The 14,112-nt window shown below is 41.7% G+C and overlaps 2 protein-coding genes and 1 long non-coding RNA gene across 4 annotated transcripts in view; 2 read left to right on the top strand and 1 right to left on the bottom strand.

Moving 5' to 3' along the window:
• Nucleotides 1-5,672, bottom strand: part of LOC124033640 (diacylglycerol lipase-alpha-like) — a 44,943-nt gene extending 39,271 nt beyond the window's left edge. Inside the window, exon 1 of one of the 2 annotated variants that reach the window (XM_046345781.1) lies at nt 4,894-5,672. The gene's annotated coding sequence lies outside the window, so the exon portion shown is untranslated. The remainder of the gene's footprint in view (nt 1-4,893) is intronic. The other variant, XM_046345782.1, reaches the window with a different exon arrangement.
• A 2,768-nt stretch (nt 5,673-8,440) lies between these two features.
• Nucleotides 8,441-11,944, top strand: LOC124033644. The gene is made up of 2 exons (XR_006838425.1): nt 8,441-8,630; nt 9,460-11,944. It is a non-coding gene; the product is annotated as an uncharacterized LOC124033644 (long non-coding RNA).
• Nucleotides 11,945-12,929: 985 nt separating this feature from the next.
• LOC124033643 (DNA-directed RNA polymerases I, II, and III subunit RPABC5) lies at nt 12,930-14,063 on the top strand. Its single transcript, XM_046345787.1, has 3 exons — nt 12,930-13,086; nt 13,500-13,617; nt 13,783-14,063. Exons 2-3 carry the CDS (start codon nt 13,523-13,525, stop codon nt 13,889-13,891), a joined length of 204 nt encoding a protein of 67 aa, XP_046201743.1. The 5' UTR covers nt 12,930-13,086; nt 13,500-13,522; the 3' UTR covers nt 13,892-14,063.
• The last annotated feature ends 49 nt before the right edge of the window (nt 14,064-14,112 follow it).

Genomic DNA, 14,112 nt, shown 5'->3' on the forward strand with positions numbered 1-14,112 from the left:
GTAAATCACCAACGTTTCGGATGCAGAGTTAATATATTGTGTGCAACTATTTTATATCTTATAATTTATTCTCCGTTAGTCAGCACCTCTACATAAAATAATGTTCACTGGGTGTCCACCAGCTCATGTTTTTTTTATCAGACTTAAAAGACAGAGACTTCACTGCACATAGTGCATAATGAGTACAAACAAACAAGTGTTCTACACAATCTGAACTTCATATTTACACACACACACACACACACATCCAAATGCATATACTATCACACAAAGTCACAGAATAGAGTGTGGAGCGAGGAGAGGTGAAAGGGATTGAGTGGGCGGGAGTGTGAGCGAAAGACAGAGAAAGAGGCAGAGGGAGAGTGGGAGTGAGTGGCACATGGCTTTCAGTCTAAAAAAGGGAAAGAGCGGCATGAAGCCAAAACCAGAACCTGGATTAGCTAGATAAAGAATGGGGAGGAAATGTAGGTTTCTTCACTGTGGAAATGGTGCAAACGCTTGACACTGTTTTTGCGGTCACAAACGTCTTCTAAAATATGAATAGACAATGAGCGTGTGGGTAGAGTGAGAAGTAGTGAGTCCAGGGAGAAAGATGGATGGATAAAGCAAATAGACGAGACAGGAAAAGAGGGAGAGACAGGCCAGAGATTTCATGTTAAAGGTAGGCTGGATGGTGCATGGAAGAGGATGTCGTAATAAAAGAGGTGAAGGAGGAAAATGGAGGAGTAGGCCTACTAGGAGAAGAACGTGTGATGAGTATGTAGGAACTCACAAGAGAGAAGCTCTGTGTATAGTGTGACACTGACCCAGGCAGAAAGGGAGAGAGCTGCACATGGAGGCTGGAGCAGACGGGTACAGGGCTGGAAGCCGAGAGACAGAGGGAGGGAGAGACAGGGCCCTGCTGCAACTGCACTGCTCTGCCAGCCTGGGTTAACATCCCCCTGTGGACTCTCAATAATGTCCCGATCTCTCCCCTATTCATGCCGAACACCTCACCAATACACTTCACCCCTAATATCCTCCTCAGTCCTCACACCGCAAGGCTGGGCTCGCAAAATACACAACGCACTGGGAGTTTTCCCCCTATGCTTCCACAAACACCGGTGTCCTTTCACCACCACACACTAGAACAAATACAGTATGTGGCATTCAGTCAGGTCCATAATTATTGGCACCCTTGATAAAGATGAGGAAAAAAGACTGATCCCTCCCAATGTGTTCTCATATCTCAAAACATTTAAACAAAAAGGCTCAATGCTGTTATTCTCACAGGGTGAGGTATTGACAACAGGGGAAGCAATCATTTTGACCACCTTTTTTAGAAGAAATATTACTTGTTAAACTAAATATATTTCTCTTGAGAAAATGCATTTGCAATAAATAATATAATTTCCCTCAAAAATGTTGCATACAATACAGCTCAGTATTTGTATACATTTATTTAATAGTATTTTCTTCTGCAAAATGTTTGGTCCTAATGTATGACCATATGTGACTTGATAAGCTCCTAATAAACTGTAGCGGTAAATTACTTCACAAGTTAATCATTTACAGTCTTTTTGTAGTCCAAAAATGCCATGACCATCACAGTACTCCAGATAAAACCTCTCCCTCTTTTAATACAAAAAACATCAATGACATACATTATATGTGGTTTGTCACATTGAGGCTGTCAAAAAGAGGCACCCTATTCCCTTTATAGTGCACTACTTTTGACCAGGGTTTGTAGGGCTCTATAGAGAATATGGTGCCATTTCAGACACACTTTGTGAAAGACACAGCCGTCAGGAGAGGAGAGGAGGAGTGGAGAGGTACTCTGTGGGGGTTGGGGAGTCAGCAGGGAGGGAGTAAGTGGAAGCAGGTGTAAACAAAACGGACAGTATTCTGTTGTACTGTGGCTAGGAACCTCTTAGCCCCCTACTATAGATGTAATGGTTTATTAGGCTTTTAAATGGTTAGGTTTGTCAAACAGGGACACCAGGTTTCTGTCTGAGAAAAGCAGTTTCATTTATAATATGGCCATACCACCAGTGTGATCTTTCCCATATTAGATTTAATCTTATGTTGGAGAAATCCTTGTAGATTGTTGTCATGAAGTCCAGAATGTGACACTTGTATGTTGTGATGGGAATTATTGGCTAGGGAGTAGTTGCTGTGATATGAGCAAAGCAAAATCTCAATAGCACCTCTACTGGAAACAGATCTGTGCGTGTGCAACATGAATGTACATCTCACACATACACACTCCAGTCTCATCCCAGGTATTGAAATCAAGCTTGTTCCATAAACGTTTGGAAAGAGGTTGAGAAGGAAAAAGTAAAGAAAACCTGTCCTCTTCTCACTGCTAAGATAGAGAAGCAGCAGAGCCACAGTACTGCAGCGTAATTATTTGTCCAAATGGAACGTTTTTCAACTGTACTGATCAAAAATATAAAACGCAACATGCGCTAAAAGATCCCAAACATTTTTCATATGCACAAAAAGCTTATTTCTCTCAACTTTGGTGCAGAAATTTGTTTACATCCCTGTTAGTGAGTATTTCTAATTTGCCAAATTAATCCATCCACCTGACAGGTGTGACATTTCAAGAAGCTGATGAAACAGCTTGATCATTACACAGGTGTACCTTGTGCTGGGGGCAATAAAAGGCCACTAAAATGTGCAGTTTTGTCACAACACAATGCCACAGTTGAGGGAACGTGCAGTTGTGACTGTAGGAATATCCACCAAAGCTGTTGCCAGAGAATTGAATGTTAATTTCTCTACCATTAGCCGCTACCAACGTTGTTTTAGAGAATTTGGCAGAACATCCAACCAGCCTCACAACCGCAGACCACGTGTAACCACTCCACCACAGGACCACCACATCCAGCTTCTTCACCTGCGGGATCATCGGAGACCAGCCTCCCGGACAGCTGATGTAACTGTGGGTTTGCACAACCAAAGAGTTTCTGCACAAGATGTCAGAAACTGTCTTATGGAAGCTCATCTGAGTGCTCGTCATCCTCCCCAGGGTCTTGACCTGACTGCAGTTTGGCACCGTGACCGACTTCAGTGGGCAAATGCTCACCTTTGATGACCACTGGCACAATGGAGAAGTATGCTTTTCACAGACAAATCCTGGTTTCAACTGTACCGGGCAGATGACAGAGAGCGTGTATGGCGTCATGTGGGTGATCAGTTTGCTGATGTCAACGTTGTGAACAGAGTGCCTCATGGTGGCGGTGGGGTTATGGTATGAGCAGGCATAAGCTACGGACAATGAACACAATCGCATTTTATCGATGGCAATTTGAATGCACAGAGATACCGCGACGAGGCCCATTGTCGTGCCATTTATCCGCCGCCATCACCTCATGTTTAAGCATGATAATGCTCAGCCCCATGTCACAAGGATCTGTACACAATTCCTCAAATCTGAAAATGTCCCCATTCTTCCGTGGCCTGCATACTAACCGGACATGTCACACATTGAGCATGTTTGGGATGCTCTGGATGAAAGTGTACGAAAGCGTGTTCCAGTTCCCGCCAATATCCAGCAAATTTGCACAGCCATTGAAGAGTGGGACATCATTCCACGGGCCACAATCGACAGCCTGACAAACTCTATGCGAAGGAGATGTGTTGAGCTGCATGAGGCAAACGGTGGTCACACCAGATACTGCCTGGTTCTGATCCACAACACTCCTATCTTTTTTTTAAGGTATCTGTGACCAACAGATGCGTATCTGTACTCCAAGTCATGTGAAATCCATAGATTAGGACCTAATGAATTTATTTAAGATCAACTTATATCTTTACAGTATTTGAACTGTAACACAGTAAAAAAAAACTAGAGTTTCTATTGGACAACTTCAGGTAGGTCCCGCCCCGTTATGTTTCAGTTGCTTCAGTTTAAGAAATGCTTTGCAACAGAATCAGCATAATGAACATGCCCCTGGGTAAACAGTCTGAATGCGAGATTACTACAGGGATTTAAACCAGCTTTAGGGGGCAAACTGGGTCCCAAATCCACTGAAGACACTTTGAATGTGACCGTAATCCATGTACACTGCATCTCTCTGCCCACTGGCTTTTGTCTGCTAGTATTACACAGTCATAACAACTCTCACCAAGTAGTAACAACTTTCAGAACATCATCACTTTTACACTACTGCAAACAGATCATGCTTGATACACAGACATACACCTGTAATACAAACTCACATATCTTACATGATCCACTTGTCAATGTTCGAGCCTTCAAGAAAACATGCAGAGCACCTAGGGAAGCTATATTGGCAGTCCTAGGGAAGCTATATTGGCACTCATGGAAATAAAGTGATTGTGACTGGGCATTCATTCTATTGGTATGACAAGCATTTATCTCTGTAGGCCCAGCTATGAGGCTGATAAAAGGCTGGGTCTTCACCCATTGAGCTACATGTGCTTTATCCAGTCTCTCTCCACCTGCTGCATGTCTGCACATTAGCATCATAGCCTGCCCAGTCCTAAAGGGTTATTGAGAGCAATGCAAAAACACTGGACATTCTGCAAAAAGACTCCACAATGATGCAATAAGAAAGGAGTAAAGACATGGTAGAGAAACGGTTTGAATACATCTGGCCTAATCTGCAAGGTTTGCTGTGGGTTGAGCCTTCCTTAAATCAATAATGGACCTGCCACTAATTGTTGAGCCATATAACCAAATGTCCGAATTTGCCTAATCTCTTCCTTATCACCAAGGTAGGTAAAGCTAAGAAAAAAATGTATGAGTAATATTGCTACCCCAGTTGATATTTTAGAAAAGGTTATTGTCTACATAGGTAAGACATTCACGCTGTCACTGTATGTCACTGTATGACACCCCTCCCCATCCCATTACATTGATCCGCCGTTGGGCTTCTTTCTCACCTGTATTGTGACGATGCCTTGCCAAGACCCACTGCATCGGTTCTGTTCGTTCTCCCATCCTACTCTTGTCCACCTCGAGCTCACCTCCACGCGGACCTAGACCAGTGCTCTGCCAGGGATAAACCCTGTAAAACTCCGCAGCGACAATATTGCGCTGAACCGTGGCTGGCAGAACACACACGTACCTCCCTATGAATCCAACCACCGTACTTCAAGTGACAGGTTCCACTGGAATCCGGGCCAGGCAATCAGATAAGGGTCGCAGCTGGATCATACCCTAACCTACAATCAAAACCGTGCAGACACGCGCTCCATTTACTCTGCCTTGGAATTCAAGGTCTTAATTCATCGATAAATTGCAACACGTCGTCGATATGTAGGATATCCGCTGACCGATGTCTCTTCACGCCATATAGGAAAGCCGGGAGGTTCATCCATACAATGTTTCTCACTGACAGAGAGTGAAGTTGAACAAATAAATCGCTACACAATCTTTTTATATTGTATCATGTGACAACCAACCGGACAACACCCGAACCCAATCAGACTACTTCAAGTAGCTGGTCCCAAGAAATTGGTTGTTGTAATACCAGCCGACAGACCAATTTTTTTTACCCCTGAAAAGATACGTCGTTTCTATTCCCATTCCCTATTCCGCAGCTGCGGATCAAACACCGAATCACCACTGCGTCATTTACGTAGGAACTTTACGTCATCCATCGCCCAACAATAGAGCCAGTTGGATTTGCGTCGTTCACGCAGGCTTCGGCGATTGTATGCACTGTATAAACCGCTGGCATACTGTGAAATGCACGACTGGTGGTTTGTGAATATCGAGGAATCTCCAACTGTAGAGTTCGGGCGTGGACCCGCGTCATTTCCTGAGCTACACTTTTATTAAATATATGTGCCCTGCGCTCAGACTGGCTCTACATGCAAAACATGGGCAGATCACATTTTCTTTAAAATATCAGCAAAACAAATATTACAAGCACATAACTAGCCAAATGCATTTCCATTAATAGGCTAACACTATTAGACTACACAACTTGGGAAGGCTACCCCATAGCCATCAGTCTGCTGAGACCTCAACAGCTTTGGGTCATCTGTCCATGGCAGACTGTCAGGCATCACCCTAAAATAGAAATAAGCTGGCTGAAATATTCATTCTTAGTAATGTCAACACTGTTGAATATAGGCCTACTTGATATCCCAAATGGATACTGATTTTCAGAGTTGTAAGTTTGTTGTATATAACACATAAGCCCATCTTACAGTATAGGCTACAAGGCACAAAACCTGACTGTTGGCATTGACATTTATTTGAGTATTGACTGAGCCCTGCTGGCCATGCTTGTTAATGTCGTACATTACTGCTGTGTGTTTTAGGAATGCAGGAATGTTACTATAGGCATCTGCCATGATGTTCCACCTACTAAGTCACCCTACTATATCCTGCTTCCTCCCATATATTAGTATTATTAGTACATGGAGGTAACCACCTTAATGCATTACTACAGTGGTGAGAAATGGTTTAAAATTGTATAATTGAATAGTCAAAAACAAGACAAAAGCATCCAGGCCCAGAAAACATGTTTATTTTTTATTTGATTTAACGAGGCAAGTCAGTTAAGAACAAATTCTTATTTACAATGATGGCCTATGAAAAGGCCTCCTGCGGGGACAGGGGCCTGGGATTCAAAATAAAAACAATATAAATATAGCACAAAACACACATCACAACAAGATAGACAACACAACACTACATAAAGAGAGACCTATAAGACAACATAGCAAGGCAGCAACATGACAACACAGCATGGTAGTAACACTATAAGAACAACATGGTAGCAACACAAAACATGGTACAAACATTATTGGGCACAGACAACAGCATAAATTGCAAGAAGGTAGAGACAACAATAAATCACACAAAGCAGCCACACCTGTCAGTAAGAGCGTCCATGATTGAGTCTTTGAATGAGATTGAGATAAAAAACTGTCCAGTTTGAGTGTTTGTTGCAGCTCGTTCCAGTCGCTAACAGGTGTTGTATGTGGAGGATGAGGGTTGCAGCGAGGCCTAAGAGGGTTTTATAACTAAGCATCAACCAGTGGGTCTTGCGATGGGTATACAGAGATGACCAGTTTACAGAGGAGTAGAGTGCAGTGGTGGCAAATCTGATGGCCTAATGGTAAAGAACATCTAGATGCTTGAGAGCACCCTTACCTGCAGATCTATAAATGATGTCTCCATAATCTAGCATGGGTAGCATGGTCATCTGAATCAGGGTTCCTTTGGCAGCTGGGGTGAAATAGGAGCGATTACAATAGGCAAAACAAAGTCTAGATTTAACTTTAGCCTGCAGCTTTGATATGTGCTGAGAGAAGGACAGTGCACCGTCTAGCCATACTCCCAAGTGTTTGTATGAGATGACTACCTCGAGCTCTAAACCCTCAGAGGTAGTAATCACACCTGTGAAGAGGGGCATTCATTCTTCTTACCAAACCACTTGACCTTTGTTTTGGAGGTGTTCAGAACAAGGTTAAGGGTAGAGAAAGCTTGTTGGACACTCAGAAAACTTTGTTGTAGAGCATTTAACACAAAATCCAGGGAGGGGCCCGCTGAGTAAAATACTATCTGCATTTAAATGAGGAGAGCGCTTCCTGTTGCCTGAGCTGTGTTGATGTATATTGAGAAGAGCGTGGGCCTAGGATCAAGCCTTGGGGTATTCCCTTGGTGACAGCCAGTGGCTGAGACAGCAGATTTGACTTTATACACTGCACTCTTTGAGAGAGGTAGCTAGGAAATCAGCCCAAAGAACCCTCAGAGACACCAATACTCCTTAGCCGGCCCACAAGAATGGAATGGTCTACCGACAGCTCAATAATCACAGTGTCGGTAGAATACAATGGTAGGCAGGTATCCTAGCGATTAAGCGTGTTGAGCCACTAACCAAATGTTTTCTGGTTTGAATCCCAGAGCAGACTGGATGAAAAATATGTTGATGTGCCCTTGAGCAGAGTGACTTAACCTTAATTGCTCCGTTAAGTCACTCTGGATAAGAGTGTCTGCTAAATGACAAAAATTACAATGTAGGCATACAGTAGTATTTGACTGAACTAGGGCTGTATTATTTGAATGATGTCATCCCCTTAGCATCACAGGGAGATATTTTATTTAGATAAAGTCAGAGACAGTGGTGCAAGAAAGTACTCAACTAAGTCCAGTTACGGAACACACTTGAGATCAAATTTAAAACACACAAACAAGCACATTTTCCCCTTTACAAATGTGACTCACAAATACACACATTTTGAGGCAGCATGATGCCTCGCATTGGGTATGCAAATATTTATATTATATATATTTGTACAGTATATACAATTGAATTACTATTGTAGTAATTATTATAGTAGGCTTCTACAAGAATTTTACAAGAATTTACTTTAAAAAAGACATCCTATGCTCTAGGGCTAGGCAGAGAGAGATACAGTAAATTGAACCAAGACACAATGCAGTCTAAAGATAGACACCCCCACTGTTTGCAGCCCAGATGGTAGATCCCAGTCCTTCTCCTTTCCCTCCCTGTTTTCACTGTGCCCTCCATCTCTCTACTTACTCTCACTCTCTGTCTTGAGGACATTACTGAGTTCCGGCTGATAGCTTTTGAGCAGCAATTCCATCCCTCCGGCCATTGTTACAGAGCTGTTGGAGAGGAGAACAGAATAGCCTGAGGGTATGTACTCACAGATTTCTACCTCCTCACCCTTCATGGTATTTCAGTATTTTGGTCAATGGGATTATCACAGCCTGTGCAACTCCTATCTTCATATCCTGTGCCAGCATCGAGCATCCTCAGATGCATCCGTTTTAGTATCTCGCTGTTTTTTCTTTAATTCCTCTCTCTCTTTCTTATTTTCCTGCCTTTGGATCATTCTGTATCTCCACTATGTTATTACTCTCTCCTCTCCTTATTCCTGTCTGCTTTCCTCCATCTTGACCTCCATTAACAGTACATACTGTATGACTCATGCCATTTTAGAGATAGACAGGGAGAGAGAAATAAATAAATATACAGAGAATATTTATTGCCGAGACTGGATTAACACACATCAGACAGTGTGGTGAGTGCAGAAGACATGCATGCACCTCTCAACTGGGCTCTTTTTTAGCAGCTGCAGCAGCGTGATTACTCCGTCTGTTACAAAACGTGCAGTTAACTTTCCCATGAGATTGCTCTTGACAGGATGATGGATTTAAAGTGTTGCTTCCACTGGAAGTTTGCTCTACAGATGTAATAAACAAACCAGATAATGTATATAGCAGGGATAATATAGTTCTGTTTATGACATCTTGTCTGTCAAGGTCACATGATGGCCCTGTCTCTACTGACATGAAGCTACATGATCACATGATGCTTCATTCTGCAGTGAATAAGGAGGTGTAAAATACTTCCTGTGTATGTTGATGCACCCTGTCTGCATAATAACACCAAGGGACAGTAGCGCAGATAGAGTCTAATATGTGTGATTATCTGTCTGCCTCTGTTTGCTGTTTTCCATCAGTAAAGCAGTGCTGACCTGAAAGACACTTCTGACCAACCCCACCTGTTTCTGGATCCTATGGAAGCTAAGGCTAAGAGCGGGGCACCAGCGCCCAAGGCATCCTCTAAAGCAGAGAAGACTGAGAAGAAGGAGACAGCTCCCCCTAAAAAGGTCGACCCCACTCCAGTAGAGCCTCCACCTCCAGCGGCCCCTGTGGAAGAGCCTCCAGTGGAGGATGGCTCAGCTGAACCAGAGGAGGCACAGGCAGCAGAGGCCAGCACAGACTCCCTGGAAAGCCTGAAGCCCTTCCTCATTGGTGGTGCCATCATCACTGCTGGTGCCATCCTGTTGGGGGCACTGTTGTTGGCAAGAAGAAATTAATCACTACCACTCATCATAAAAACCTATTGGTTGATGGGTTAACAAGTCACTTTCTGATTGGTTCATAGACTATCATGCAGCTGGTAGAGATGGGGGATGGGGAGCCACTTTGCTTCTTAAGTTTATTTCAGTCTGACCTAGCTTGTAGTGAATAAAAACATCAGTGAACATTCAAGTAATATATTTTTGGGCCCCTGCTAGTATACTCACGCATGAATTCGCTCCACCTCTCTAACTGCACCTACTTATTATAGGGCTACACGCTTTTAATCACCATACAAATGCACTCCAACAGTTACACTGGACACACACATATATACAGTACTTGAACACCCTATTTATCCAGTATGCACTGATAAACATTTTGATGTTTCTGGGTCTACTAATAAATAAATTATTAGTAGAAATGCAGTAACTTTATATTGTTTGATTTGAAAAAGGTCATATGAAGTGAAGTATGAGGTATATTAAACAAACTATTGTGAGCAGGTTTGGGGTCAATTTCATTTAAATTCCAGTCAAATCAGGAAGTACACTAAAATTCCAATTCTCCTGAATCATTTTCAATATAGAACATTTGGAATTTGAATTTTTTTAAATTTCTGAGTGCAATTTAAATGGAATTGATCCCAACCCTGGTGCCTAGTATGTGCTATTTCTATGCTTGTATTGCTTTTGCTGTAAATACCTGGTCCCTGCAGATTAGATGTGAACCCTTTTGAATAACGGTTTTAGACCAGGAGATATCGTTATATCAATTCAGGGGAAGTTGCATGTTTTAGGGAAGGCTGTGTGTGATGTCAGTAATGGCAGATAATAGTGTGACAGATGAAGTAACTTAAATAATTGTATGTAATACACTTCCATTTCAGTCTCTACTGATGCTGAGGTAATAACATTTCATAGTCAAATTGCCCCTATATCCCAAATCAATAAGTACATTAAGATTATAGTCAAAGTTATGCCTGGCTGCCTGTGTTTACTGCCCTGGTGACACAAATAGAGTATAAACCAAAATCATATACACTAAATTGCCAAACCGATTGCCAAAAATATTATATATATTATATTTTAACCCTGTGTGTTAACACTGAAATCCCTTGGTGTGTCCATTTATTAACAGCTTGCTTACAACAATTTCTCTGGAGCAATAGTGTAGCCTCTATTTATTTGAAGACCATACATGTTAGAGAGTGTTAGTGCAAGAGAATGTGCAGCTACTGTAATAGTACTGTACATTGTATGAATTTTGATTCAGAATGAAAATATTCTACATGCAATATGTGGTGTACCAATGTATGTGGTAGCATGGCCAGTCATGCTCAGCAAATACACAAATATAGTACATCCATCTCCAACCTCCAGGAAAGCGTTGAAAGTATGATGAAATGATAATACATGCATTACGGTGTATTTTCTAATATTTTTTGATAGTTTGATGAACCTAGAATTCAAGTAGAAAGCATGCATTATTGATGGGAGTAGAGAAATAGATGGATTTATTTAGTAGATCAACTGAGACTGTTTCCTCGTTTGTTTCCCTATTAATTACAGAGAAGCTCTCCTATTTTTGATAACATACAAACAGGTTTTTTAATTTCAATTTTATAAGAGGCCTACGAGATTTTTAACACCCAATCAAACATCTTGCTTGAACACTGGCATGTAGCGTACCATGATGCAATATCAATACCTCCAGCACAGCAACAGAACAGACACATATTCTGCAAACATATGTTCAAATAGCCTAGTCATCATGTCAGAGTACTAAATCAAATCTAGCAGTCATTTTCCTTGGTCTCAAAGAGCGTATAAATGCAATAATTCCAGAAGGACTTCACATTTTAGCACATTCTGTATGATATTAAAATAAATGGCAATGATGGTGAAATGTTGATGGGTAATACTATTGTAAATGGAGAATGAGAACCAGATGATGATGATGATGTGATATTGGTGATTATGATGGGGATTAAACCTATATTTTCTTGATATCCCAGCTCCCTATATAACATATTTTCACTATTGCACACTCCCTCCCCCTGCCCCCAAAGCTCCTTGTGTAAATCCAAATGGTTGTCTTGTGACTTGAACTGACTTTTATTAAAGGCAATGGATGCTCTTGCATAGACTAAAGGGTCTCTTTGATAGCTGTGAATAATGTTGTGTCCTACACTCTCCACCAATAGAAATAGCTAGGGTTCATTGTGTTGAGATTGAAGCACTCCTCTCATTGTTTCCTTTCCTCCATCATCACTGATATGAATAGGACTGACTGGCTATAGGCTGTATTATGTCCACCATTCACGTGTTAGTGGTCATGAAAAGGAGACATTTTAAGTGTTATCATGCTGGCCAATAGGGTTTCTAAACATTGTGCTGTTTTAAAAATCTGAATTCTCAAAGAGATACATTAGCCAGTTCCAGATGTGAATCTAGTATTCTAGTAACCATGTGTATGTGACCAATAAAATTGGATTTCATGATTTGAATCTAGTATTGGACTAGTCCAAAATAGAAAACTGAGGGGGAGTCGTATTCTAAACAGACCCCTAATATATTTGGAAAATCTCATGTGTACCATGAAAACAACAATATGCTAAAGGTAAATGGAGCTATGAATGAGGTGCAGCTCATTCAATTACAACATTTCTAGAACCCCCTGTAAAGTTTCAGCCCCTGAACATGCCCCAGTCAGTTGCCAACTTAGCGACTGTCGTTAGCGTGTATTCAGACTCCTCTAGCAAAACCAGACTCCTCTCACCCAGTCGTAGCACAGCAGTCCTTCCCAGCTGCAGTCAGAGCAGGAGATGTTCACCCCTCCGCGTCCAGACTGTTTTTTTTGTGTGACTTGTTGTAGGCTGCTAAGTAGACCATAAGGTTACAAACCAAACCAAAACATAAAATAAAGGAGGAGGGTTGGAATTGTGACATAAAAAAAACAAGAACCAACAGAGTAAGTTCATTTGTAGTTGTAAACATATTTAGGGTGTTTTTTTACTCACTTTTTGTCTCTCCCACGACGGTTTTCCCTCTCTCCTACAGCATCCATCACAATTACATGCATATTGCCAATTGTGCAAATTAGGTGACGTAATTGTGCGACTTCTAGGACAGCCAATAGCTACTTTCCTTACTGAGGAGTTGGCAACACTGGCCCAGTATTGAGGGAGGAGCGACGCGCGTTAGCCTAGCTAGCTACATGTTCTTCCTGTGTGCTTTCTTGTCTGTTTGCAAGGGTTACTGCGGAACATATTTTACTTTACAGTGAGTCAATAACTACTTTATTGTTCGAGTCTCTATTTCACCATAATATAAAGCATGGCTGTGTTGTGTACTAAAACGTTTTGGTTAATTAGCTAGCTCTATGTAACGGTTTTGAAAACGTGTGCGCTAGCTTGTACTGTGTAGCTAGATAGCACGCGTGTTGACATGTTCGCGCTAAGACTGAGCGTCAGTAAAACAAAGTAAGTTATCTACAAAATTGATAGGCTATGCGGTTTCGTGTAGTTATGCATTTTTCGATATCTACCTTTTTCTTCAAGTCACCCGTCTGCCGTTGGCTTGCTAGGTTGTTAACATTAACTACATTTTTATTTTAACACGTGTCATTTAGCAGATGCTCTTATTCAGAGCAATTTACAGTAGAGTGCATACATTTTTTCGTAATTTGTTTTCAGGGCCCCAGTCGGATCGGATCAAAATGATTATCCCAGTCCGGTGCTTCACCTGTGGGAAAATCGTTGGGAATAAATGGGAGGCGTACCTTGGCCTCCTTCAAGCTGAATACACTGAAGGGTGAGAGACTCATGTCTGCTGTGGTCATTGTTTACATTGTATTTCTCTAAAATTAATCCCTTTCTCCAAATATTGTAGTGTTCACTTATTTCATTAGTAGCTACATAGGCTACTCCTGACAAACTTATTACAAACTCCAGTATCTCCCATTTGTTTGGTTGGCAGTGATGCCCTTGATGCTCTTGGTCTGAAGAGGTATTGCTGTCGGAGGATGCTGCTGGCTCATGTAGACCTCATTGAGAAGTTGCTGAATTATGCACCCCTGGAGAAATGATGGATACAACAACTACATACAAGAATCATATGGCTTATTTATGGACATGCCCTGGCTGCCTGCCAGTGAGGCAGTGCACCCTGATGGATTGACATCCAAGAGACTATTTTCACACCTTGTTTGAATTGTAACTGTTTTGTTGAATAAAGCAATAAATACTACTCACTTATAATAAGTGCTTTGTAAAGCAGAGTCAGTTCTTTAATATGGCTTCTTTGTGT

Source organism: Oncorhynchus gorbuscha, linkage group LG04, assembly GCF_021184085.1.
Source record: "Oncorhynchus gorbuscha isolate QuinsamMale2020 ecotype Even-year linkage group LG04, OgorEven_v1.0, whole genome shotgun sequence".
Taxonomy (NCBI): domain Eukaryota; kingdom Metazoa; phylum Chordata; class Actinopteri; order Salmoniformes; family Salmonidae; genus Oncorhynchus; species Oncorhynchus gorbuscha.